This window comes from Cinclus cinclus, chromosome Z (assembly GCF_963662255.1).
Source record: "Cinclus cinclus chromosome Z, bCinCin1.1, whole genome shotgun sequence".
Lineage (NCBI taxonomy): Eukaryota > Metazoa > Chordata > Aves > Passeriformes > Cinclidae > Cinclus > Cinclus cinclus.
This window is the reverse complement of record NC_085084.1, coordinates 34,858,606-34,884,966: the sequence shown is the minus strand read 5'-3', so window position 1 is coordinate 34,884,966 and position 26,361 is coordinate 34,858,606. Positions and strand designations below refer to the sequence as shown.

The 26,361-nt window shown below is 39.4% G+C and overlaps 1 protein-coding gene across 1 annotated transcript in view; it reads right to left on the bottom strand.

Moving 5' to 3' along the window:
* Positions 1-2,340: 2,340 nt before the first annotated feature.
* TEK (TEK receptor tyrosine kinase) overlaps positions 2,341-26,361 on the bottom strand; it is a 46,872-nt gene continuing 22,851 nt past the window's right edge. The window contains exons 4-24 of the mRNA XM_062513883.1: positions 24,939-25,049; positions 21,737-21,889; positions 20,726-20,857; positions 16,179-16,319; positions 15,826-15,954; positions 14,738-14,892; positions 14,342-14,483; positions 13,801-13,962; positions 12,864-12,998; positions 11,789-12,082; positions 10,253-10,552; positions 9,581-9,738; positions 8,057-8,267; positions 6,995-7,105; positions 6,460-6,650; positions 5,950-6,063; positions 5,003-5,073; positions 4,363-4,403; positions 3,167-3,263; positions 2,577-2,676; positions 2,341-2,415 (exon numbers count right to left, since the gene is read on the bottom strand). Of these exons, the coding sequence (XP_062369867.1) occupies positions 2,341-2,415; positions 2,577-2,676; positions 3,167-3,263; positions 4,363-4,403; positions 5,003-5,073; positions 5,950-6,063; positions 6,460-6,650; positions 6,995-7,105; positions 8,057-8,267; positions 9,581-9,738; positions 10,253-10,552; positions 11,789-12,082; positions 12,864-12,998; positions 13,801-13,962; positions 14,342-14,483; positions 14,738-14,892; positions 15,826-15,954; positions 16,179-16,319; positions 20,726-20,857; positions 21,737-21,889; positions 24,939-25,049 (3,023 nt within the window). The remainder of the gene's footprint in view (positions 2,416-2,576; positions 2,677-3,166; positions 3,264-4,362; positions 4,404-5,002; positions 5,074-5,949; positions 6,064-6,459; positions 6,651-6,994; positions 7,106-8,056; positions 8,268-9,580; positions 9,739-10,252; positions 10,553-11,788; positions 12,083-12,863; positions 12,999-13,800; positions 13,963-14,341; positions 14,484-14,737; positions 14,893-15,825; positions 15,955-16,178; positions 16,320-20,725; positions 20,858-21,736; positions 21,890-24,938; positions 25,050-26,361) is intronic.

Below are 26,361 nucleotides of genomic sequence, written 5' to 3'. Positions count from 1 at the left end.
AGGCACTTAAAATGCAGACAGTTTTAAGAGCTATTGAACTTCTCTGACATAATGTTCCATAATGCCACAGAAGGAGAGATTCACATCAAGTAGCAGAACAGTCATTTGTGTCTGCTTGTTAGAAATATATAAGAGTATGAGACAAGAACCTCTTTGTACCTGTGAAAAATTCTGTACAGAAAACAGAGCAATTTTAGCAGATGTTGTTAGCCAGCTCTGCCTGGAAGTCTAGAAATGTACCCGTGGAGATACATTTTTATTCACCTCACTGACCGGTAGGAATGTAGTTCAACCACAATCAATTGCAATGTCCATGCTTCAAAGACCACTGGCCAAGTAGTCTCTTTTGAAAAATGTGGTAGGATTTCTCTCTCTCTCTCTTTTTTTTTTTGTTTTGTTTTCTATCTGTCCTTTTCTCTAGTGCTCCAGCAGTGAATGAGTGTGGTCTTTGTAAAGGTTAAAGAAGAGATCAGACCCTGGTTTCTAAGGCAGAGTCAGTTTATTTCAGTTTGAGCTGGGTGCCACCAGAGAGGAACCCTGACCAAAGAAATCCCTGGGCCTTTATACCCTTACAGTCTGTGCACCCGACCTTCACGCATTTGTCACATGCCCTTCATGGGCCTCTTAGTCCTATTGTGATTTATGGTCTGGGGTCTTCTAACACCTCACTGGATTCTCCATGTTCATGTGCCATTAACTGCTCTTCTTGGGGCAGTCTTGGGGCCCTCCAGGGTCTCAGCCCTTACCTGAAGACAACCAGTCTTTGTTTTCTCCCCTGCTCAGCCATTATGATAACAGAGTTAATTTAAAGTACACCTACACTAAGTTTTGAGCAGGGAACTCTCTCAAGATAAGGTGAAAGCAAGTTACAATTAAACATAAACCTACACAGATAATTTCTAATATTCTATAAGTAAACTTATTTTAATCCCCAACAATAAACTCCTAGTTTACATCTAGCACCTGGTTTACAGTGCAGGTTCTGCCTATCTCAAGGCCACACAAGTCATCTCAGCACCCTTGTTTGTTGGCTTCTTCTCTTTTAATAGGGCTCTTGGTGCTTCTGTTTGAGTTAGTCCGGTGTATGTCATTAATGTTACTCTATTTTCTGCTGTGGTACCCCCACCTTGTAACCAATCACATACCCATCCAGAAGTAAGAATCAGAAGGGGAAATCTTGCACTCTTTCAAGCATCTTTCTCCAAGTCTTAGGGGATGAGCTGTTACATCCAAGTGGGAAGTCACTGTGGACTGATGGACAGTCATGAGCTGGTAAGTCAAGGGCAAGAGGGGAACATATGTGCAAAACATGAAGTTGGCTAACCTGTGAAATTTGGATAGGGTAAATCTGCCAAATCCCTTGTACTTGGCTTGACACCAGAAGCTGAAGCAAATCCTGCCTCTGTTTGTCTTACCTAAGGACTAGGGACCTTTCTGGCAGGTCAAATATCACTGTTTTGAAGCATTGGAGTAGGATATTTTTAAGAGGCCATACCACACTACAGATAGAATGAGAGGATAAAATAAAAATAAGTAAGCCCTGCTTGTATATAACAGGTAGTAATTTATAGTTATGTAGTGAAATTTTTAAATTAAATACAAATGGAATAAATCTCACGTATATCCAGGCGAGTTGTAAAAATGTGGTTTACAATACGTAGTAGGCTCCTTAAGACTACGCTTCTTGAATATGGTTGTATGGCTGCCTCTGATAGCATTAAACACTTCAAAATATATGTATATTTTGCATATGGGCAAAATGACAGTCATACTAGGCAATGAAAGAGCAAGAGCATGCCTTATGAGTGTCAACAGAATTTTGAGTAGATTATTTCTACTAGCTAACTTTTGCATTCAAACAGGAGTCTGTCTTAATTATCCTTGTTTGAGCACACTGGCTTACAACTGCCATTGTTGCACTGCAACTGCCCAGCATTTTTATTTCAAACACAATGAAATATTTAGGGAATACTGCAATAAGTTACCACTTTGCTATGAGTAGCTCTTGGAAAATATAAAACAATACTTCTAAGATGGCAATACCTAATGCATTACAATATGTATGTAGACATATCTACATGAATAGGAAAAAAAGAAAACCCTACAGATTTCATGACTTCAGTCTAAACCTGCTTTAAACAGTATATACACTTATACAGCCTGTGAAGGCAGAGGTTACTGTGTGAAATACACACAAATAACTGTGGTAAAACAGTATTGCTGTATTATATATAGTTAGAGCTATACACAGTTCTACACAGCACATCACATTTTGGACTCCAGCAGATTGAATTTTGGTTTTCTGTAATACATCACTGATGAATGAAGATTTTTCGTGTCTTAAGCAGCTTCTTCAGCGGAGCAATCAATGCCTGCATAAGTAAATTTCTCGTACAGAGTAGTATTCACATAGGTCTGGAAAGAAAATAAACAGAGAAGGTGTGATGCAAGGTGCATTACCTCAAGAACCCTAAATAATATTGAAATTATTTTAAGTGTATATATACATATATATATATATATATGTATGTGTGTATATGTGTATATATATGTATATAACAGAGTTTTATTCTTACCTTCCTGTCTTCTAACATCCTGTTCAGTGACACCAGTATCTGAGCAAATGATGGTCTTTCATATGGTTTCTCTTTCCAGCACTGTCTCATTAGGTCATACCTTTAAAAATCCAATACAGCATTTGATAGTTTAGGTACATACATTAAAGTTACAAATTTTTGATAATTTAAGGATTGTGCCCATGCCACTTTTCAGAGGGAAATGGATTTCTGCATAGCTGAAGTTACATTTTAAATAGTTGGTTACTGAAAAGAACTTATTTTACTCCAGAATAATCAAAAAGCTATTTGAGCTAAAACCCTGGCATGTTGTGGAACAGGATAACTGGCTGAAATGGAGAGCTTAGGAAAGTATTAATGGAAAGTATTAACGGTGTATCCTGTGTAGAGAAGGACTTGTGCACTTTTAAATTATTTTAATGTAGTTTTTATAATTTCCAGGAAAAATATTGTTTGTTGGTTTCTTGTAGAAACATCTATTTTCTGTAGCTGAGGTTCTGTTATTCTGGGGGTTTTTTTCTGTTTTTCTGTTTTTTTCTCTGTTTTTTTTCTGTTTTTGTTTTTTTTTTTTTTTCTGAGGCAATACTCACACTTCATCGTCACAGTTAAGAGGCTTTTCCAGTCGGTACCCTTGAGGGAGTTTTTCATATAGTTCTGCACATGTCATTCCACAATATGGTGTTCCACCTAAAGTTTACCCGTTGTCATGAACAGAAGCAGGTTTTAGTAAAAGAAAGTTTAATTTCATAGTAGAAATTGAAAGGTATGACTGACATAGTGACAGCTAAATTAATCCAAAATTAGGGGATATTTTGCAGCTGCATTTTTATTGTTGATGCTTCCTTACTGCTTGATGCACAATATGGAGGAGAATAAGAAAACTAAGTGTCAATTTTCTCAGTGGCCGACCTAATTTTCTCTACAAGTCTGAGGGCCATGATCTGATAGAATTCAAAGTGTTTCTTCAATAGCGTCGATGTCACTGGGCAAGTCATTCCTTCATTAGCATCATCATAATAAGATCTGGTATGGACTCATGGAGTTCTTAATGTCAGCTGCTTTTTGCCCATTTCTGCAGCTATTTGGCCACTTAGACTCTTGATTTTCCACACTGCATCCATATCTAGTGCATACCCATTTAGTAAGGAAAGCCAGGAACAAATCAGAAATCCAGAGTCCGGTTGGCAATGTGCACCTCAGACAGTAGCATCTCCTGGCCTGCAGACCATGGGCACACCTCCAGGGCAAATCACAAGAGAGGTGTAACACAATGATTTTGAGTGGTGCAAGGCTGTATCACAAACATGATGGGTAGAGGTGTCTGCAGAAATCAACTCTAAATTTTATTTGAAGGTTAATGTTCAAAAATTTTCCTAATGAATATTTGGAGTAGGAGGTAACTAGTTCTCCACCCTGCAATATCATTAAAATAGAAGTCTTGATTTAAAATGCAGGAAAGCTGAGGAAAAGCCACCCACCAAACTCAGAACGTATTAAGGCTATATATAATATGATATCCTGGAATTTCTACTTAGGTATGGCCTGGGTTTTACAGTGTAATGAAAACATGCTCATTATGGTTCTTTCTCATTTCAAATGGTATGGTACCTGAATTGAAAATTTGACAATTGCATTTCCAAGCCTACTGAACCTAAATAAACTGTAGTCAAATAAAACAGAAAGGAAATTGAAAACTATTGTGAAGCAATAATTTTTAAAAGATTGAGTGAATAGAGCTATCTTGGTGCAGATTGTTTATTTGTGCAGTACAAAATCAGACACTTACCTAAACTAACAATTTCCCATAAGAGGACACCGTATGACCATCTGCAACAGAGGGATATTATGAAGTGCAAGAAGAGTGCAACAAGAATTAATGTTTCAAAATGGTAGGTAGTTTTTCTAGTATTCAGGGAATACAGGGAAGTGTGATATGTTTTTCTGTTTTTTTTATAAAGTTTTGTACAATTATGGGGCTTGTAGAATCAGAAAGCAGGAAAATCAGCCAAATTAATTCACTATGAGTCAACCAAAGACCTTTATCAGGTTGTCATCTTTCAGCAAATACTGTAATTAGAGAATGGCTTTTCCAAATACAATTTCTAGGTTCCTAAATAAAATATAGATTTCCTCTGGGTTTCCCAAATATTCATCAGGTCTCCAACTTTGAATTAGAAGTGCAGCTAAAGTAGTGGGGCACATTCAAATAGCTTGTGAATGCAGAACTTGCTCAGACTCTGATGAAGAAAGAAATACAACTTTTTTGTTATGGGTATGGTTTTTTTTTTCTTCCATTGACCACTTATGTTAACATGACTACTTAGGATTTTGAGTTTAGAGTGGATGTCTCATGATATCTGTCAAACTTTCCTTGATATGGAAACACATTTATTTGTTTTAAAAATGCCACTTGAACACATACTTACACATCACTGTTAGTGGTGTAAACACTGTAATTCAAGGATTCAATTGCCATCCATCTCACTGGAAGCCGTCCCTGGAAATTATTTCATGAAAGTTTATTTTTCAGTTCCTGGTATAGCAATATTGTAGTTTGCATGCCAACAATCCTTCTAAGTTACCTTAATGAAAACTGACTTTATGCAAGCAAACTTTATCAGGTAAATAAACTTGCTAAACTTGTGCAGTTTTACAGAATAAATTCTTTATTGTGAGAGTGGTGAGACACTGGAACAGGTTGCCCAGAGAAGTTGTGGCTGTGGGAGTGTTCAAGACCAAGCTGGATGGGGCTCTGAGCAGCCTGGTCTAGTGAAAGGCGAGGTTGGAACTAGAAGGTCTTGAAGTTACCTCTCCAAACAAATCATTCCATGATCCTATGATGATAGCATTTGCGTCCCAAAGGAACAGTTCACATGAAAGCTAATAAAAAAATTATCCAATCAGCATCAAGATGAAATGTGAAATCAGATGATGCCTCTGACCATCCTGTTGCCTTGACAACACAGGGCTATTTCTAGTCTATAGCTACATGATGCTTTTTACATATCTTCCTCTTTCAGATCTTTCAAAGCATTAACTCTGGGCACATCCTGATATACATCTGATTACCTTCTTGATAACTTTGGCCTTTCAATAGAAATAGACCAGCTTGACTCATCTATTCTCCTGTCATCCATATTGATATAAATAATCTAAAATTGCATTTTATATTATAGACATGGTATAGGATTTATTTACAAGTAGATGTATTTATGTGTATATTAATAAACATGCATATTTTATAGTAATTAATAAAATTTAAATAATCAGTTCTGTAATGCCCGTAAGTTTGCATTTTTCGCTCATATGAAAACACAGAAATAGAAAAGCAAAACTAAGAAAACAGATTGTATCAATTTGTTTTGATCCTTACCATGGTCTTTTTAACATAAACTTCTTGACCTCTTGATAAGCCAAAGTCAGCTATTTTTGCAACATAATTTTCTCCAACCAAGATATTTCTTGCTGCCAAATCTCGATGAATAAACTAAAATGATGATGATGATGATAATGATGATGATAATGTAATAAGGAAATCAGTATAATTGAATTTTACATGTATTACTTCACTGCTATATTAAAAAAATGCCAACATTTGGAATAAGAATATAAGCCAAAGAAATTGCCTTGGTATGTTACTAACAAGAACATTTTCAACTTTATTTGAAAATGAAAGCAGTTAACTACCATTTTGTTTTAAGTTTTAATGTCTCTTTCATGATTCCCCATTACATATTATTTGATAGGTTTAAATAGAGACAACCAAATAAATCTCATTCAGTGTGTGCTATAGAAGCTACAATTAGAAATTAATTTAATTAAAGGGCATATTCCCTGAGAAGTATTTGCCATGCTTTCAGTGGGTAGGGAGTTGAAGACTGACCTGTTTCTGGCTCAAGTAGTCCATCCCTCTGGCAACATCTGCTGCAAAATGAAGAAGTTGCTGAGAGGAAAGTGTAGATGCAGTACTGTTGGCAATAGCAAATGCCGGGTCTGTCTCTAGTACTCTGCTTTTCCGAAGGAAGTCCAGTAAATTTCCATGGGGGGCATATTCAATAGCAAGGTAAAGATATCCTATTGAAACATCAGATAGTGAGCATATCGCAAAGTAAGAGAGAGTCAGTAATAGTCTTTGCAAATTTACACTACCATGAGTGAAAAAAAGAAATAAACATAAAACAGACTGCAGAGAAATATCCAGCAGGCTAATTTGTAGGAGTAGAGAAGAATTTAGAGTTAGTGTTGAACATAATTTCTGAGTATTCATGTAGGCTTGCAGATCCAAACACCAGTTTATCTGACCTTTTAACAAATCTTGTACACAGACCTGCTAGTATTTTTCTGGGCTGTGTGGGCTATATTGTGAGATGTTTTTTTAAGACTGATTTTTAAAGTGCATGCGTTCAGCTGTATCTTACCCCTATGTTCACATGCTCCCAAAAGATTGATGATGTTGGGATGATGTCCAAGTTTACAAAGAACTTCAAGTTCTCCAGCAAAATCTCTGTGATCATCTTTAGAAGCATACTCTGAAAAATCAAAAAAGCATGCATTTATGGTTTATTTTGAACTGACTTTTAACAATATTTTTTTAAATTATGAGGACTCCGAGTTGCTTGGACCCCTGGTGTTTCAATCCCAGTAGAAAGAGAACTGTAAGATACTCACTCATGTGAGTATTTACAGAAAACGGTAGGATTTTTCAAACAGAGGAAAAAAAAATGTGAAAAAACTAGTGACTGTAGAAGTTATCTGCAGAGAAAGGAAGCATCTTACCACACCCTATCACTCTCCTTCTTACCTGAGACTATAAAATGTTGTGGCAGATTTTATGAAAAGTAGCTGCTTAAAAATCCTTCCAGATGTGTGTTGTTGATTATTTCTGCCCATATGCAGACCCTGGTTATTTTAAGATTAATCATCACAATTAAAAGTGTTTTTCAATTTGCCAAGATTTTCAATTTGCCAGGATAATGACCAAGATAATGATTAAATGACCTAGTGAATTACAATAAAACATGGCCATTCTTGCAGTATTGTAGGTAGCTGTCATGCCCAATGAATAAAAAGAAAATTAATGATCATCCCCCTGGTATGTGTATATATAGATGCATAGATGCAGTTGTCTCTGAATAGCTAAATTGAACAAGCAAAACAAGACTAGCTCTCTACACCTATCTATCCAATGCATCTTGCCTTGCAGATGAACTCATGTGAGGCTCATACTGATCTGTGAATTGAAAAATACACCATAGTTAATTATATCAACCACTGAGGAGAAATAGAAACCAACTTTACCCAGCAGAAATACAGTCTTTGACAAATCTTGGCATAGTTACACCTGATACAATTTAATTAGCAATTTTGAATATTTATTTTAGCTTGATAAGAAGGATACTAAGCATTTTATATGTCAGAGAAACATTTGGAGTATACAATCAATAAAATTCTTTAGTCAGAGAATCCCTGGTCTTTACTACCTTTCATCCTTTTTATTGCAGCATCCATGCGTAAGCCATCTTTCTTAATGCGTGCTTTCAGGACTTGCCCAAAGTTACCTTCCCCAATCACATCTTGAAATTTTATGTCGTTCCATTCAAGAACTGGATAAATAGTAGGATCTGGACTGTTTTTGGCTTTCCTGCTCAGAGTCAGAGTACCTGAGTTAAACTGCAGAGCTGGCTCTTCCCTCTGCAACAGAGTTAAGCACATGATATTAACTGTGATTTCTTCTTCACTGAGCAGTGCCCTGATTATATTTTCCAAATACCTTTGCTCACTCATCTACACACACACACACACACACACACACACACACACACACACACACAAACAAAGTGAGAGAGAGAGAGAGGAGAGAGAAGGAGAGAGAGAAACAGATCTCAATCCATCTCTTACATATACAAGAGTGAGTACATTAGTTACACCTACTTTAGGTTCAACAAGCATTTCTGCCTGGATCCACAAAATTAATCGGGCTTTTAATTTGTTTATAAGTACCTTTTAGACCTTGACCTCCTGAACAATTTTATAATCATTTTGAAGATGAAGGACATGGGCAAAAATATTGTGATCTCAAAACTGATCTCAAAACCAGTTATAAGTCTCAGATTTGAGGTTTATCTCACATTAGGCTTAATTAAATCTTTTGCTGGTCAGGCTGAGTACCAAATATGAGGCAAGAAGAAGCAAAGAAACACAATGAGAGAGGAAATAATCTTCCTCCATACTTAAGGAGACATCTCTTCAGTTATACATTGTCATTAAATACTGCCGTGGGAAAAATGTTTGAACTTGGAGACAAAGCTATTCTGTGTGGCCTGCAGACTGATCAGATCATTGGCTGCACCCCCACCACTGTTCATGAAACTACTAATTTAGATACACATGAAGGAGCTCTTTGGGGCAGCTTCATTCTGCTCCACAGGCTCCCCTCTGAAGGCAGAAAAAAGCAGCAGAAAGCAGAGTGATTAAGAGACTGCAGCAGGATAGAAATACATACATGTGTATAGAGAGAAATCTCCATGTGATGTTGAAACCTTCAGCAATTTTCTCACAGCCAAAACTATGGTGTTATCATTGATAGATAACAACCTGGTGTACTGTTCCCAGGTTGAAAATGGATGAGCATATATCAGCTGCTGCTGATGCTCAAATGCAACATTAAATATTTGGCAGTTTTCAAAATCAGGCAGGACTTCATAGAGGCAGAACATGCTCCTCTATTCTGCCTGGCTTGGTACTTATCATACTCAAGTGTGACAAGGCAGAAAAGGGAGTACAGCAAATGGTCTGAAAACCTTTCTTCAAGTCAAGTTTTATCTGTAACTGCGCTGGTTTTAGCTTTGGGGTCACTAGTAGAGAAGCTTTACAACAGTAAAAATTCCACACATAAAGAGAAGACAGTGTTTGGAAAAGCCAGAAAAAAATAAATTGGAAGAAAAAGCAGGAAAAGATGAGCTGAAGTTAATAACCAAACTGACACAGGGAAGCTGGAAACCCACCACCACATTTTGGAAAGCCTGAGCCATTCGACGCTGGAAGTTGGCTCGCTTTAACTGCAGCATGATGAGAAAGGCCAGGAGAATTGTTACACAGGTCATCCCTGCAGAGCCAAGGATAGCAATAAGCAGCATTTTGCCTCCTTTTGATTCATATGGAGCTGTTGAGGAAGGACATAAGAGTTCGCCATCATTTTCAGCTTATTCTGAATTTAGCAATACATTAGCAACATGTAACTGAATAGTCCTGTCTTGTAAACTATTTAAAGACCTAAGGATACATCCCTTTGTTTTCCAAAAATGTCAGAAACATTGGATGTTCTGAATTTCAGATGTATGAGCACTTGCATATTCTGTTGAATTCAGTCAGAGCAGGGATGAGGCCACATTCAGTGATCTAATGGTCTTGCTATATACAGCTCCTTTAATTTTTGAGTCACAGGGCCCTTTTTAGTGGATATACACAAATGGTGAGTGTTATCACTTCATCATTAGCATGCAGTGAATTAAGAATTAAACTTTGGTGGTGCTGTGTTGTATGTCAAAATTAAGAGCAACAGAAAACTCAGATTAAAAAATTAGTATTATGACAATGTCTTAGCTAACTCAGGTTGTAAACTTAGTTTACACAACCAGTTCTGGTTTGTGCAAAGCCAGTGTGGTGGATTAACTAACCTTTAGTTTCTGGAAGAGTCTTCAGTTCAAATGATGTGTTTGGGTTGCTCAAGCCAATGTTGTTCTGAGCATTAATCTGAACCTGGTACACAGTATCTGGCTCGAGGCCCTTGAGGTGATATTGAGTAATGCTGGTGTTCTTGATGATAATATCAATGTGGTTGTGCTCAGCCTTGCCATAAATTTTGTAGCTGATGATGATGGAGGAGATGGAATGACCCTCAGCAGCTGTCCAAGAGATGACTGAGGATGTGTCTGTGGTGTTAGAAAACCTGATGTTGTTTGGTGCAGGAGGGATTCCTGAGAACAAACACAAACACACAAGGCATTGGCGTATACATCCACCTCTTTCTCCTTTCCACAGAGAACAAAACATTTTCCTTGGTGCTTTTGCTGTGCTAAACAGAATTTGTTGTTGAACTATGGGAACTGAATGCAATAATTTTATGATCTTGATGTGCTGTAATCCTTGTAGCAGTATTCCATACTTCCAGCAGAGGTTGGAGTGGCATTCAATATACTTTCTTGGATGAAGATACACATCCTCTGAGCTGTATGCAAGCACACCATATTTGCTTTCAGATTAATAAAAAAGGAAGCATCATTCCCTTATAATTCTCATGTCCCATGCTTTCACTGCTTCAGAGAGCAATTAACTGCTGGGCTGTTAGAAAGAAAATAAATTGATACCAACACTTCCAAAAATCTAATAAAAAAACCACCAGCAGGGCTGAGTGCTATACTTGTGGACGCAGCCCTGAATACTAAGCTAAGTGCCTTCCCCTGGAAAACAGTACCCTTGTGTGTTTCTCAGTGCAGTTTGGTGTCAGAGCTCAGGAACGTGGAGTGTCCCATGACAGCCACTGATACTTCCACTAATACATGTAGAATTTCAGTGAGATCCTCCTTACATGACCTCTAAGGAGGAAGAAGCCCACCTTTCCAGTATGTGATATGGGCAGTGTCACCCATCAGCCATTCAGATGGACAGCTGTTCAGATGGTACTTCATTCAGATAGGGCCTTTGTTGAGGTGTTGTGAAAGCACACTGCTCACACTCAGGGAATTCAAGGGCGGTCTTCGGTGCAGCACACTTAACTACACTTTTCTCACAGGGGTTTTACATTGCATTGTATCTTCTCTTCTTTAAGTGCTGACTATTTCTGTATTGTCATAGCCGAACTGAGTAACAAAAGAGCTTGGAGTAGTGAACTCTGATGGCTTATCATTCTGAGGAGATAAAAATGCTACTTGTGTCAGAAGCACGAGTCGCATTGAAATGAAGATGTGGATTCTCAAACTTGTTTTTCTCCATTTAAAAAAACCCCTACATTAATAGTTCCCAACAATTTGCAGCAGAAGAACTCCTTTGGACGCTGAGCTTTCCAAATAATATCAATAACAACCACAAGCGATCATCAGGAACTAAGTGTTAAAAAAAATAAAGGATTACACTTAATGTAGTCATCAAGTGACAATTAGTCTGATCACTGGGGGTAACATGAATTAAACAGAAGGATGTGAATCAGCACTTACTGTCGCTGAAAGTCCATGCATACAGATAGTTGCTCCATTCTCCTTGGGACCTGGTGTTCACCCGTACCCTGCACATGTATTGCTGTCTAGGCTCAAGATCTTTAATGATCAAGGTGGACATATTTCCTGGCACTTGAGTAATAACACTGCTCTCATCACCGTTGTCATTCACGCTCTTCCTTTCCACTTCAACACGAATATCATCCTCTGTCCTCAGTGTTAAAGGATGCCATGACAAATTCAATGATGTCATACTTTTTGGAAAGAGAGTGATACCTTCTGGTGGAGGAAGACCTTGGAAAAGCCACAGTGAAACAGGGAACAACATTTCATGTCTGGTATCTAAGCTAAAATAGGAGTACCAGTTATTCCCAACCACTTGCCCCAGTTTGGGGTGACATAGGGTAATTCTCTCAGCCATCCCACATAATTTGGCAGAAGTTACATCTAAGAGATGTTGATTGTGCCACAGTATCTTATCAACAGATGGTGTGCCAATAAAATTGTATCTTCAACGAACTGGTGTTGCAGATGCACTTTTTAGATGTGAGAAGCCAACAGCTGTTGTCTTGCTAGATAGGTCCTGGTGCAATCCTCATTTATTCTGTATGTCTGTATTCAGTTTGGGATCTATCCTAAACAGACTAAAAAATTTCCTGCTTGTTAAAATATCTTCATTTTTAAAGTAAATTGATCTAATACAAAGAGGAAGGACAGTAAAAAAGTGATTTTTATCTCCAGCCCTGCTGCATAACCAGCCAAAATATAAATATTTTGCTTTCCCAGATCCCTCTAAATCTCTAAATTGGCAAAAATAATAGCTCTGCCTTTTTCTGATGTAAAAGGCATAATTTTTCATTATTTTCTTCATGTCTGTTTTTTTTTGGTTTTTTTTTCTTATCCCTTTTTTTTTTAAATATCCTTTTGCCTGAGATTCCTTTGAAAGAGTCTACAAAAGTTTTCAAGTGTAACCTTCTTTGCTCAAGTGAAAGCATTATGGCAGAGATCAGGGAAGAGACCACATAGATAAACAGCTGAAATACCCCATTTGTGAAAAGCCATGGTGGTGCCTTACCAAGTGCAGCTGTTGTGAAGCTGGCCTGTGGTCCAGGATGGCCTTCCCCACCTTCCCCTTGCCGACTCAGCTGAACACAGAACTGATACTCAGTTTTGGGTTCCAGATTGTCCAGTCTTTTAGTTGTGCCTTTTACTGACAACAAAAGTCAAAAGAAAAAAAAGCCATGGCCCATGTTGAAATACGTTATGGATAAAAATGTTTGGAAAATACAAGGTAAGACACTCAGGTTCCCATTTTAGTTGCTGTTCTTGATTCAGTAGGATAAACTAATTAGAAGTATAAAAAAATATTTTTAAGTTGAGCTCCAGCCCAGTCCAAAGGTTGCTTCATCTGCCCTTCTTTCAGGATAAAAAAATACTGGTTGCCTAGTCAATGTTCTTTTTGTACACAGATCTTGGGTTATACTGATTTAGTAACTGCTGTTGTTAAAGTTCCTGTAATGTTTCCTGTAGTATTTAAGGCCATACATAAAATTTGAAAGCATATCTGGAGGAGGTCATCTAACTCATAAGTAGGTTTCATTTTGCCCATACCATTACTGATAAATATTTTGGTAAATAATTTGTCTCACTAGGGGCACAATGAACACAACAGTAGATGCCCCAGCATGTCTTCATACTGCCCACTGCTTTTGAAAACCTTTTGTTTTCATGGGAGTTTAAAACAGCTGGGCCCAATACTGAGTACACTTAATCCTATGGAAGGAGGGGAAAATCTTTTGTTTCCTGAAGTGAATATACATTTTTGACTACTGTTAGTGTAACACATCCACATGAACATTCTGTATAGTGATAAACAGTCACACATCCAGTCACAAAAGGTTTAAATTCTATGCACTGTAGGATCTTTTGAGGCTAATCAAGAACAGAAACATATGATGTTTCAGTTGGTAGGTGAAGTTTGTCTTTAAGAGAATTAAAGAACATCCTCTTACCTTCCACAGACATCCAGGACTGATAACGTTTTGCTGGCTTGTACAGAAGTTTTGTTGACACAACAGGTCCATCTCCATTATGCAACTCAGCATTGATATCAATTATGAGAAAATTATGTCCTCTATCTGTCAGCCTCGGGGCATATTGTGGCACAGGAGGAACTGAACAAGAATACAAGTATTAAACTAAGCTTTTAGCTCTCAATATCAGTAAGAGTCTAATTATTCCTAGAACTTTAGAAAAATGAAAGATGCTTATTAAAACTCTCACAAAATAGATGAGGCTTTACGTGCTAAAGCTGACAGTTAAGATATTTTAAAAAATCCTTGGTTTTCTTCTAAACCTTATCATCACATTTATTCATTCAATATACATAATAAGTATGTTACTTAATATGGTTTTCTTTTCATATTCCAACTGTAAATATTTATTCAGGCATTTTCTGGCAGTGAAGAGAACAGAAAGCTCAGCCATACTGGAGTATAAGGCTGTGCTTAAAATTAGAGAGACAAAGACACTTGAAGAAGTTAATGCTTTTACCTTTGACTGTAACTTGAAATGGTTTCTCTGCCATTCCTGCTACTGTCTGCACACTGCAAACCCAAGTTCCTGTATCACCAGGCAGGATTCGATTAATTCTAAACATGGCTTCAGAACGATTACTGGTAGAAATTTCATCGGGCTGAAATTACAAAAGATGTCCAGGACCTGAAAAATCTGGGCATTTTGAAATATTCCAATGATACCTTGAATTTAGTGATATCTATAAAAAGCATCTATAATGGACAACTCCATATTTTCATATATGCTGAGAAGTTAATGGGGTATCCCAGAATACCAAAATTTCATATTATGTGTGAAAAGCATAGTATGTATTAACAGATAAAGTCAATATAAACATTAGAAATAGCAAAAAGCAATTGATCAGGAGCCTACCCTTAGGACAGTTCCATCTTGCTTCAAGAGTTTGAATTCTTCAGATTTAGGAAGTGGCATCCCTGTTGCTATACAAAATGGCTTGAACTCGACGCCAGAATTGAGTTCCACAGGATCTTGTAAGTTTATTATCTGAGGCGAAAGATCTGCTGAACCTACAGTATATATATAGTATTACATCATCCTTCCAACAGACATTTAAAAAGAAGGGTTTAGCTGTGCAGGCAGTTTAGGCATCTGGTTCTGCCTTCCCTCATGTGGGCATATACAAGAATCACGCTTTGCAAAATCAACTTTTTACATCATTTTATATATCATGTGAGAAGGAACAAGACCTGTGTTCACTATTCTTTGCTTTTCTGATCCCTCTCCTCTTTTTCTTGTTGATATTTTAAGCACAGTCTAGCCATGGCAAAATCATGCACACATTTTGTTCTGAATGTACAGTACCTACTTGCGCTCTATTTTGTCTGTTTGTAAGACCAGAGAGATCACAACAGTATAATTTGTCTGGTTGGATCACAGTCTTATTTCTCTATTTGTTTCTGTTCTTGAAAAGTTCAGCATTGGATTTGTTACTTTATTTATCCAGCTAAAATAATAAATGTTGAGCGCATCTGATAGAATACCTTGACTGAATCCAATGAGACAAGGTATGTTCAGCTTTGTAAACTTGACTTTCTCCCAGAGAGACAGAGCAGTTTTAAACTCTGATGTTAGTGTCTCAGTCATCACTTTCAGGTCATGAATCTCATGGTATAGGAATGCATGCAGTTAAAAGGTAAGCAATGGTAAAATACCATGAGTTTATACAAAAAGCTGGATGTGTAGTTTCTACCAGGGACTGATGTTAAGATCAGTCAAGTCCTATGAGTAAAGCTTGGAAATCTAATAATATCATCCTGATAAATGCAACATATAGGTCAGAGGCTTAAAAATACTGTATTGCAATGAGGCTGTACAGAAGTGTCTGTGCCCTTGGAAAGGAGAAGGTGGATGAAGAACACAAGCCTGGAGTGGTAATGCTGTACCAGCATTAAGATCTGTTTTAGTTACACTGGGAACAACCATTTACTACCTTACTTTACCTTTTTTTTCACATTGCAGACCATGCCATCCGAAGGAGCAGATGCAGCCCTTAAATCTGTCACATGTTCCTCGATTGTGGCAATTGCATTTGAGTTTGCAATCTGACCCATAAAACCCAGGTTTGCATTCTGCAAGTACATATGTTGCAGTTAGTGCAAAGGTACTAAAAATGTCTTCCATTATTTTTCAGGCTCATTACAGAAAAAAAACTTTTTACATGAGTGCAAAATATATAATCTATTACTCTCCTCTGTATTTCCTGTGCACAGAACATTAAGGATCCCCTCTATTTTTTTGTTTGTTGGTTTTGGTTTTGGTTTGTTTTTGAGTTTTTTATTTTTTATTTGTATACCTTTATCACATTCTAGTCCCATCCATCCTGTGGCACAAGAACAACCGTATGGATCTGGTAGACAGAACATAAAGTTTCTGCAGCCATAATTTTCTTTACAGGTCTCTTCACATGTTTTGCCAAATGTGTTGGCTCCACAAGCTGTAAAAGGGAGAGAGGGAAAGAATAACCCAACAGCATTGTCCATGAAAGAGCTAGTGCTTCTAATGATACTACATTACACAAGAGAAAATATTAATTTAAATTAAAAATAGCACTTTGGTAATTCAGACACTAGATATATTAACAACCACAGCAACTTAAGCCACAGTTCTAATTGTCTAATTGTCTAATCACAGTTTGACTGTTCTAATAATCAAGTTCAGGCAGTAGAAACAAGCAATTTTCTCACTGTGAGGATCAGTCAGCCAAGCATCCTTGCTTTAGATCTGTGGGGCAATAAATCAGCAATAATTTAGATCAGCAATAAATTGTGTTTACAAGCCTTTCAAATGTAAAATGGACAGGCAGTGCCATGAAACCCAAATATTCTTCTTAGTGGTGAATTCATATGAAACTGCTGATGTCAAGGTTTTGCTTCTGTGATAAGAACAGCACTGTGCTGGAGTGGTTCAAGTGTCAACTATTCCAACAGCTTAGCTCTAGTATTTGCAGCACTGCAATTCAGTCAGATAAAAGGGTACATATTCAGCAATGAACCCAAAAGATGCTTGGAGAAGCCAAAGCAATGTGATGCCAGCTCTAGTTTTTCATAATACAAACTACTTGCCACAGACACAGGTTTGCACAAAAACAAAGATTTGCACTGTTGTCCCTACAGAGACAAAGTACCCTGTGAGCACATTAGCAGACTCTTCAGAACCAGCCAGGGGATCTCTAGCATATTTCCTAGCGCCAATGTATACTTAAGATGTCCTGCACTACTGTGCATTTAAGTTAGTCAGCAGCACTGAGCATGTTCATTTCAAGGGAATCCTAAGATAGCCCAGATTGGAAGTGACCTTTTGTTGGGGGTTGGTGTTTTTTTTTTCTTTTTTTCCCTCTCCTCTCTGTCTGGAATTTTTTCCCATTGACATGATAAGATGGCTAGTGATAGGGGGAGGCTCCCTGTACCTTTTCTGGAGTTTCTCTTGCAAAGCAGTGGGGGAGAAGAAGGGGGAACCCTGTAAGATCAGGGGCAGGTAAAGGAGAGTTGGGGGCAGTTGCTGACTTTTGCTTGTTTTGGCTCTCAGAGGAGGATGGCCTCTGGAAAACCTCACCATGCCATCCCAACACCAGGAGCTGACTCTTCTGGTGTTGGACCCCACACCCCTGCACAGATGCTCCTCCGCTCCATCCTGCCATCTCCAAGCATCCTGTTGGAGAACTGGGACCAACACTCCAAGGATCCGTAAGCAGAGTCTCTCCTCCACCCTTTCCACGAGGGGAGGGGGGGAAGCTGGCAATAGAAATATTTGAGAAAGGAAAGAAGATCATCCAGATTCTGCTGGGAGCTGGTTTTGCCATCAAGAGGAGCAAAGTCAAAGGTCCTGCCCAAGAGATCCAGTTCCTGGGAGTAAAGTGGCAAGACGGGCGGCGCCAGATCCCCACTGAGGTCATCAATAAGATCACCGTGATGTCTCCACCAACCAACAAGAAGGAAACACAAGCTTTCCTAGGTGCCATAGGCTTTTGGAGAATGCACATTCCTGAGTACAGCCAGATCGTGAGCCCTCTCTACCTGGTCACCCGGAGGAAGAATGAATTCCACTGAGGCCCTGAGCAGCAGCAAGCCTTTGCCCAGATCAAACAGGAGATCGCTCATGCTGTAGCCCTCGGCCCAGTCAGGACGGGACCAGAGGTGAAGAATGTGCTCTACTCTGCAGCCGGGAACAAGGGCTTGTCCTGAAGCCTTTGGCAGAAGGTACCTGGTGAGACCCGAGGCCGACCTCTGGGATTCTGGAGCCGAAGTTACAGAGGGTCTGAAGCCAACTACACCCCAACAGAGAAGGAGATCTTGGCTGCCTATGAAGGAGTTCAAGCTGCCTCAGAGGTGATTGGCACAGAAGCACAGCTCCTCCTGGCACCCCGACTACCAGTGCTGGGGTGGATGTTTAAAGGGAAGGTCCCCTCTACCCACCACGCCACCGATGCCACATGGAGCAAGTGGATTGCCCTCATCACACAGCACGCCCGTATCGGAAACCCAAGTCGCCCTGGGATTTTGGAAATAATTACAAACTGGCCAGAAGGTGAAAATTTTGGTCTCACTGACAAAGAGTAGCAAGAACAGGTGACCCGGGCTGATGAAGCCCCACCATACAACCAACTGCCAGCAGATGAAACTCGCTACGCTCTTTTCACTGACGGTTCCTGTCGCATCGTGGGGATGAACCGGAAGTGGAAAGCAGCCGTATGGAGCCCCACACGACAGGTTGCACAAGCTACTGAAGGAGAAGGTGGATCAAGTCAACTTGCTGAACTCAAAGCTGTTCAGCTGGCCCTGGACATTGCTGAAAGAGAGAAGTGGCCAAAGCTTTACCTTTACACTGATTCATGGATGGTAGCCAATGCTCTGTGGGGTTGGCTGGAAAGATGGAAAAAAGCTAACTGGCAACGTAGGGGAAAACCAATCTGGGCTGCTGATGAGTGGAAAGACATTGCCAGTCGGGTAGAGAAGCTACCCGTAAAGGTCCGTCATGTAGATGCCCATGTCCCCAAGAGTCGGGCTAATGAGGAGCACCAACACAATGAGCCCAAATATAAGTATGGGGAGGCCTGGCAGATTGACTACATCACACTGCCTCAGACACGCCAAGGCAAGCACTACGTGCTGACCATGGTAGAAGCCACCACTGGATGGTTGGAGACCTACCCTGTTCCTCATGCCACTGCCTGCAACACCATCCTGGGCCTGGAAAAGCAAGTCCTTTGGAGACATGGTACCCCTGAGAGAATTGAGTCAGACAATGGGACTCATTTCAAGAACAGCCTCATAAATACCTGGGCCAGAGAACACGGCATCGAGTGGGTGTACCACATTCCTTATCACGCACCAGCGGCTGGGAAAGTGGAACGGTGCAATGGGCTGCTTAAAACCACCTTGAAGGCACTGGGTGGGGGGACTTTCAAGAACTGGGAGATGAATCTACCAAAGGCCACATGGTTAGTGAACACCCGAGGTTCCACTAATCAAGCAGGCCCTGCCCAGTCTGAGCCCTTGAGAACACCAGATGGGGACAAGGTTCCAGTGGTGCATATGAGAGGTATGCTAGGAAAAACTGTTTGGGTGAACTCTGCCTCCAGCAAAGACAATCCAATTCATGGGGTGGTTTTTGCTCAAGGACCAGGTTGTACCTGGTAGGTGATGCAAAGGGATGGAGAGACCCGATGCATACCCCAAGGAGACCTTGTTTTAGGGTGAACTACCTACAATACTGTGCCTGTATCTGTAACTGTATGGATGTCTATAATTTAAAAATTTTAATTTGATGTAACATGTTGGTATGGGAAAATTCAAGGTGGATAATGTTGGGGGTTGGTTTTTTCTTTTCTCCCCTCTCCTCTCAGTCTGGAATTTTTTTCCCATTGACATGATAAGATGGCCAGTGATAGGGAGAGGCTCCCTGTCCCTTTTTGGAGTCTCTCCAGCAGGGCAGAGGGGGAAGAGGGGGAACACCACAAGATCAGAAGCAGGTAAAGGAGAGGTGTGTGCAGCTGCTTGCTCCCTTGCTCGTTCTGGCTCTCAGAGGAGGATGGCTGCTGGAAAACCTCGCCCTGCCATCCCAACACCGGGAGCTGCTTTTCCTCGGCTGTGGGACCCCACACCCCTGCTCAGACACTCTCCCCCTTCTGCCTGCCATCTCCAAGCATCCTGCTGGAGCACCGGGACCGACACCGCCCCAAGGACCCGTGAGCAGAGCCTCTCCTCCACCCTTCCCATGGGGACACGGCCTCCGTCACCCCCAGCGCTCCCGCAGCCACGCTGGGATCACCGCATCTGTCCCTGCTCCTGGGAGCTGCTGGCACTGACTGCCAGTGGGATGGGAACAGCAGCACAGGGGAAAGGAAAGGTGTCCACAGCCAGAAGAACTGCTGCTGGGGTCCTGGGCTGGGCTGTTTGTTGGTAATTTCATAGCTGTTGTTTTGTTTGCCTTGTTACATATATATAGTATAGTATAGCTCTAGTAAAGAGCTGTTATTCCTATAACAGGAATAACAGAGAGGGCCTGAGAGCCCCTTAATCCAAAATTATACTAATTCAGAGGGAGGGGTTTATTAGATCCATTTCAAGGTAAGGCTCTGCTCTTCCCTAGCACACACCTTTCTTTTCAAAGCAGGACACCTCTAAAGATCATCACAGCTGCAAGAACAGCCAGAACAGAATTCAGAGTTCATCTCACCCAACTCTGTCCTGTCTCTAGCACCAGTTGTAAATGCTGTAGCTTTCAAGAGTAAAACCAGGCAGTTCATATGATGCTTCCCCCAATAATATGCCAATTTCTCTTACTGAGAACAGAAATTAAATTAAAATTAATAAGCAATCACTGAAAGTATTAATTACTTACCTTTCTCACATGTTTTTCCCATAAAACCTGGAGGACAGATGCATTCCCCAGTATCTTCATGACAAATGCCATTGTTTGTGCAGGAAGGGCAGTGGAAGCTACAGGAAGGGCCCCATTTCTCAGCTTCACATCCTTTAATGGAAAAATATAATTACATATTTGTTGTCTTCTTATTCAGTAGCCCATCAAGTTGTAATATTCTTTTTAGAGCAAAAAGTAAAATACATAAAAGTACAATCCATATGGACACCCTCACTCCAGCCAACTGGACCACTGTAGTTAGTAACATAGCAATAGCTTCCAAACCCAAATTTGGGGCATTACATTTATTCTTTCATTCATTCATAACTCCTGGAAGTATTGTGTGGATATTCATAAACCAAATGTGTGTTATCATAATAATTTTTTTCTTTACAGTGTGATATATTTGAACAGATATCTATTTTTTACATCAATTTTATATTTCTGTCCAAGTTAACATATATAATTTTCTTTATATCTGATACACAACAGCATGAACAGCAAAGTATGTAAAATACTTAATGGAAAATACACCAGCTCCTTTCATCCAGTAGGAAGTGAACCTTAAGAGCTAACTAAATCTAAGGTGAAGTTATACTAATGTATGCTAAAGATGATGAACCTTATGATAAATGAGGTTTGGATATAACCCACCATAGAGAACAGGGAGACCCAGTTAAGAATTACCTCCTTCCTTCATTCTTTTTTGATGTTTGAAAAGCTGAGATGCTGGCAAAAGAGCTAGCTGTACTGGCAATAGCTAAGATGAGCTCAGCTTAAATCTGATGGGGTGTTTTTTTTTTCTCTCTCAGCTGTTGACATCAATATCAGCTTGAATCAAAGATCCTTGGGTAAAATTTTCTTCTGACATAATCTGATGGGACCATACGGCAAGAAAGATTTTGGCCCTTATTTGGGCACAGTATATTTAATTTCAGATTCATTTTATCTTTTGACTATTAATCATCACCACACATTGATGGAACTTACGTCTTACAATAAGCCTCGTGTAAGCAGAAGTAAAAACGTTTCCTCCTATATATCTGGCAGAGTAAACCCCTGCATCCTGTGGTTGAACCTGAGGATAGGAGACTTCCAGTTCTCCTGGCACTTCATGCCTGGGCACAGAGTGGATGAAGGAGCCTGAGGAAGGAGCACACAAATACCACAGACAGATATCACTGACCCTCTAAATAAAGAAATGAGCTTGCATTGCTTATTGAAGGACAGTTGGGGCAAGGTAAGCACCAGAATCAACAAATTAATTATGAATTTTCAGACAACTCTATCTATACTAGTTTTCCATAACTGGAGAGGTGCAAGTAAAAAAGAAGATGGATCTTGAGGATATTTAGTAGATAAACAGGACAAACAACTTCACACTCAGTTTTGCTAAGAGCTTAGTGGTTAAAATGTCCATTTTGTTTCTTGGTCTTTTCTGAAGTAAGGGATAATAATCCATAAGGATTCTAGGGTGGATGGAGTTGAAGAGCAAATGTCAAGCAGGTCCAACTTAGTCTGACTAGCATGAAGATTTAATCAGGAGACCAAAGCAGAAAGAACTCAGCTTTATCTTTTCTTCCCAGATTTAACACATTTTTGTCTCTTCTAGGTTTTTTCACCAAAGAACTTACTTATTTTATTCTAAGTTTGCTGTGCTTGGTCATACATGTTTGCTAAATAAGACAATAGTATTTGGTCCTCTTCCATCCCTCTGGATCACCAAGTAACAACATTTGAACATTGGTTGCTGTCAAAGAGAAGCTGCACCCATTGAACCTCAGGACCCACAAGAGCCTTTCCACTCCAGTCTATTAGAGCAAGACTGCTGCAGTAGGTTAATGCCAGGTCCTGCTTGCTCTCACTAAAATATTTGTGCACATGCTCATCCACACTGTGAAACAAAATTATCCACCAATATACCCTCACAGCACGACTGTGATTTTATGACTACTGCATGTCCTTATGGGACTCACTAAAATAGCTTGGGCTGGAAGCTAAAAATCATCCAGTTTCAAATCCCCTCCCATGCAAGGGACTACTTGCACTAGATCAGGTTGCTCAGGGCCTATTTAACCTGGCCTTGAACACTTCCAGGGGTGGAGTAGCCAACACTTCTACGGATAGCCTGCTCCAGCAATTTACTACATTCAGATACAAGAATTTTATTCTTGTACCTGATCTAAACACACCCTTTTTCAGATAAAAGCCATTCCCCATTGTCTTTTCACCATCAAAAGTCCCTCCCTATGTTTCCTTAAGATCCCATCAAGTCCTGGAAGGCTGCTATAAAGGTCTCCGTCTGGACTTCTCCTATCTGCATATCCCAACTTGCTCACATTAACAACCCAGACAGCCTGATCATGTTCTCATTTGCAAGCTCGAATGGCTGAATGACCATTACCAGTGGTATTCTCATGAGTCAAATTGTCCTCATCTTCCACATTCTCTTACAGTCACACTGAAAATGCAACAACTTTTCTCCTTTTTTTCACTTTTCTTAAATTATTTAGAAGGTAAACAGCATCAGGCAGGACCTCTGATGCCTGCGACCATACATACTATCAATTTGACTGTTGCCAAGTTTCAGGCAGCCTAGAAAATTAAAACTTTGCTGAGGATCGTAACAGCAGAAAGGCTGTGAATCACTTTAGTCCATGACAGAACATGACAACTATTCTCCCTGAAAACAGGGCCAAATTAAAAGAACAAATAATGAAAGGGATTTGTTTTGAAACCGTGGGGTGTTTTGAATGTTTCTTCTGAGTTACAAGCTGCATAACAAACTTAAGAGCAAAGCATTATGAAAGCCTTATGCTTAGTCTGCTAAGCAAGGCTCAATTCTTATGGCTTGTTTTCCAAGATGTTATGCCAATGACTGAAAGCGGTCCTGTTCAGCAGAACCATTTCATGGTCTAGACAGCCATTGTGAGATTCTGTAAGGGGGAAGTAGTTCTTGAAACAACTCAAGTGAAAAACTGCAACAATTAAATGTAGTAGGAGAAGCCTTTTCTCTTCTTTTCCAGCTGCTGTACCAGGACTTCACAGAAATGTTGTTTCAACATCAAACTCAGCCGAAAAACTTGACCTACTGTCCAGAGAGAATCTGAGATTTTTGCTGAATTTCCAGATGGAATCACAGCTAAGGGAGTACCATGATGTAAGCAGTCCTGCTCCAACATCTCATCTGGTTCTTTTCTGAGAAACTGGTGACAGGAGATCACAAATTTTTCCTAGGGACTCTGAAATGACACGTGACAGCAAACTTGTCTTCTGTGCCCTGACATAGTTGAATTCTGAAGTACAAAGAAACAGGTATTTGTGGAAGGCTACTTTGCCTATTGCCTCTTTAAAAGACACCTTTCATCTACTTAACTCTTCCAGCCTGTTGAAGAGCTCCAGGTAATCAGTAACTGGGGTTGAGGCTGACTCACTATATGAGTTCTTTGGCAGTGTGTTGTTGATACTTCCTTACCTCATCCTGCTCTCTTTTACTCCCTGTTTCCTGGTTGTTCGCTGTAAGCTAGACTATCAAAGATGGAGCAGAATATTAAATATGCTTCCCACAATCATAATTTGTTGTGGTTTAACATTCTGATTATGAAAGCAATGTGAGTTTTTTTTGTACATTTCTACAGGAGGTAGATAACAACCTACACAGATTTCCAAACATCAAGCAGGAGTAACACACAGCTAAACAGTGATAACATGTGATTTAGGTGCCATGATAGAAAGAAGAGTTGGTGTTACAAAACTTATAACCTGACTAATTCTTGTAGTTGAATGAAATAAGGATTAGATTTTGTTTATATTTTTTTCTTCCTAATGGCAGAGTACTAGTGATTAATTTCTTAGCTTGAAGGGCATTGTAGAAGGTAAATGGCCTCAAAAAGCTTTTCGAAGAATGAAAACAATGACTTGAAAAGCAGTAGAAATGCCATGAAAGATACACTAACTGGGCCTTCACAGTGGCCCAGAAAGAAAAACAAACAACCAGGCAAATATATGAAGAGATGTAGAAGGAAATCAAAAAGTAAAAGAAAAAACAAAGAGAAAACATAAACAGAGAGTTGGAATGATGTCTGCTAGAGCTGCATGGCAGCATGGGTAACAGCAGCAATAACTTTAAAAGAATTACTTGGCACTCAACTAAAACAATGAAAGCAGGAAGAGAAAAGAAAAGATTGAATACCATTCTTGTAGATCACTGCATCTTCTTCTTTTGATGCCATTCTGACAAAGGAGATATTCACATGCTCTCCCTTATTTGCTGTAACAGTTAATGCCATTGGGTGGAACGAAGCTGAAAACAGAAGTATATGATAAATAGCAGTCGCAGTCTCTGTCTCATCTCCCTCCTCATAGCTAGGAATGGTTTACAGCATGAGCTTCACTTAGATTTTGACATTTCAACTTCTTTAGAGCATAAAGTGGTTCTTTACCATTAACAGCCTCAACCTGTTTTTTGGCAGACAGAGGACTTGCCTATACCCTGAAATAACAGACCGCCACTAGAACCTGAGGCACGAAAATAATAGTTGACTTCTGGCTGAGTAACTGGAAACAGTTTCTAACTAGGAGCTCCAACTCTCTGTAAAACATGTTCCCAAATCTATCTCTGAAAACATTTTTTTAGCAGACTGGAAAAAGTACTGAAAATTATATTGCAGGGAACAAGCTGTCACTGGCAAAAAAATACCTAGGGTGATTTCAGTTCTCTTTTACTTAAGCTTTATAATGCTTTGTAATGCCCACAATCATGCAGGGCTGGGTGAGGTGAGATAGGTGAGGTAGGATGGAGTAGGTCTGCACTTGTGTTAGTTCACCAAATTCTGGTAATACAGAGTGTTGGATTGCAGTAAGAACCAAAGAGAAAAAAATCATATTCATAGGCTGTGCTACATTTACCAAAATATTCTCACCTGGAAATATGGCTTAAAAATAAAAATTCTATGTGAGGGACTGGTGTAGGTCAGCCAGTTTTCCAGCAGGGAAATTGAAATTCATTTTCCTGCTTAAACAGAAACTTATACATTTGTTTATATATCTTGATTTAAGCAATGAAGAAAGCAGTAGATAGAAGGATTTTCCCAATATTTCTGGCTATTCTTTATCTGTACTAGTGAAAAATGTAATCAGAAGATAATTAGGGAATGAACAGAAAAAAACTCAAGAAATAGCTCTTTCTTAAACTAATAAAATAGTAATTTAAATTACCACATTACTTTGAAACAAGTTAGAAGTTAAAGATGCTTCCTTTCATTTACTTGGAAAATTCAAATGGAAAGTTGTGAAGAGTTTTGAGGACAAATTCAGGTTCTCAGGTTAATTTTTAGCTCTGAGGGTTTATGCCATACTGTCATTTATATGTCATACAGGGAAAAAACCTCTTCTAAAATTAGCCAAATTTGACTTCCTAACTCTTCAGCTCCTTACCTGACTGAGAATTTGGTACCTCTGTACTTTCCCTTTTAGACAACTCAGGGGAGAGACATACTGATTTAAACCAATCTTTTTGCTCCTTCTAGATTTGAAGTTTTTTCACTTTAAGGGCTTCTCCTATGCAAGTTCCTCCATGTGAGTCCATCCATCCTTGTTTTTCCTTCTGCTGCCAC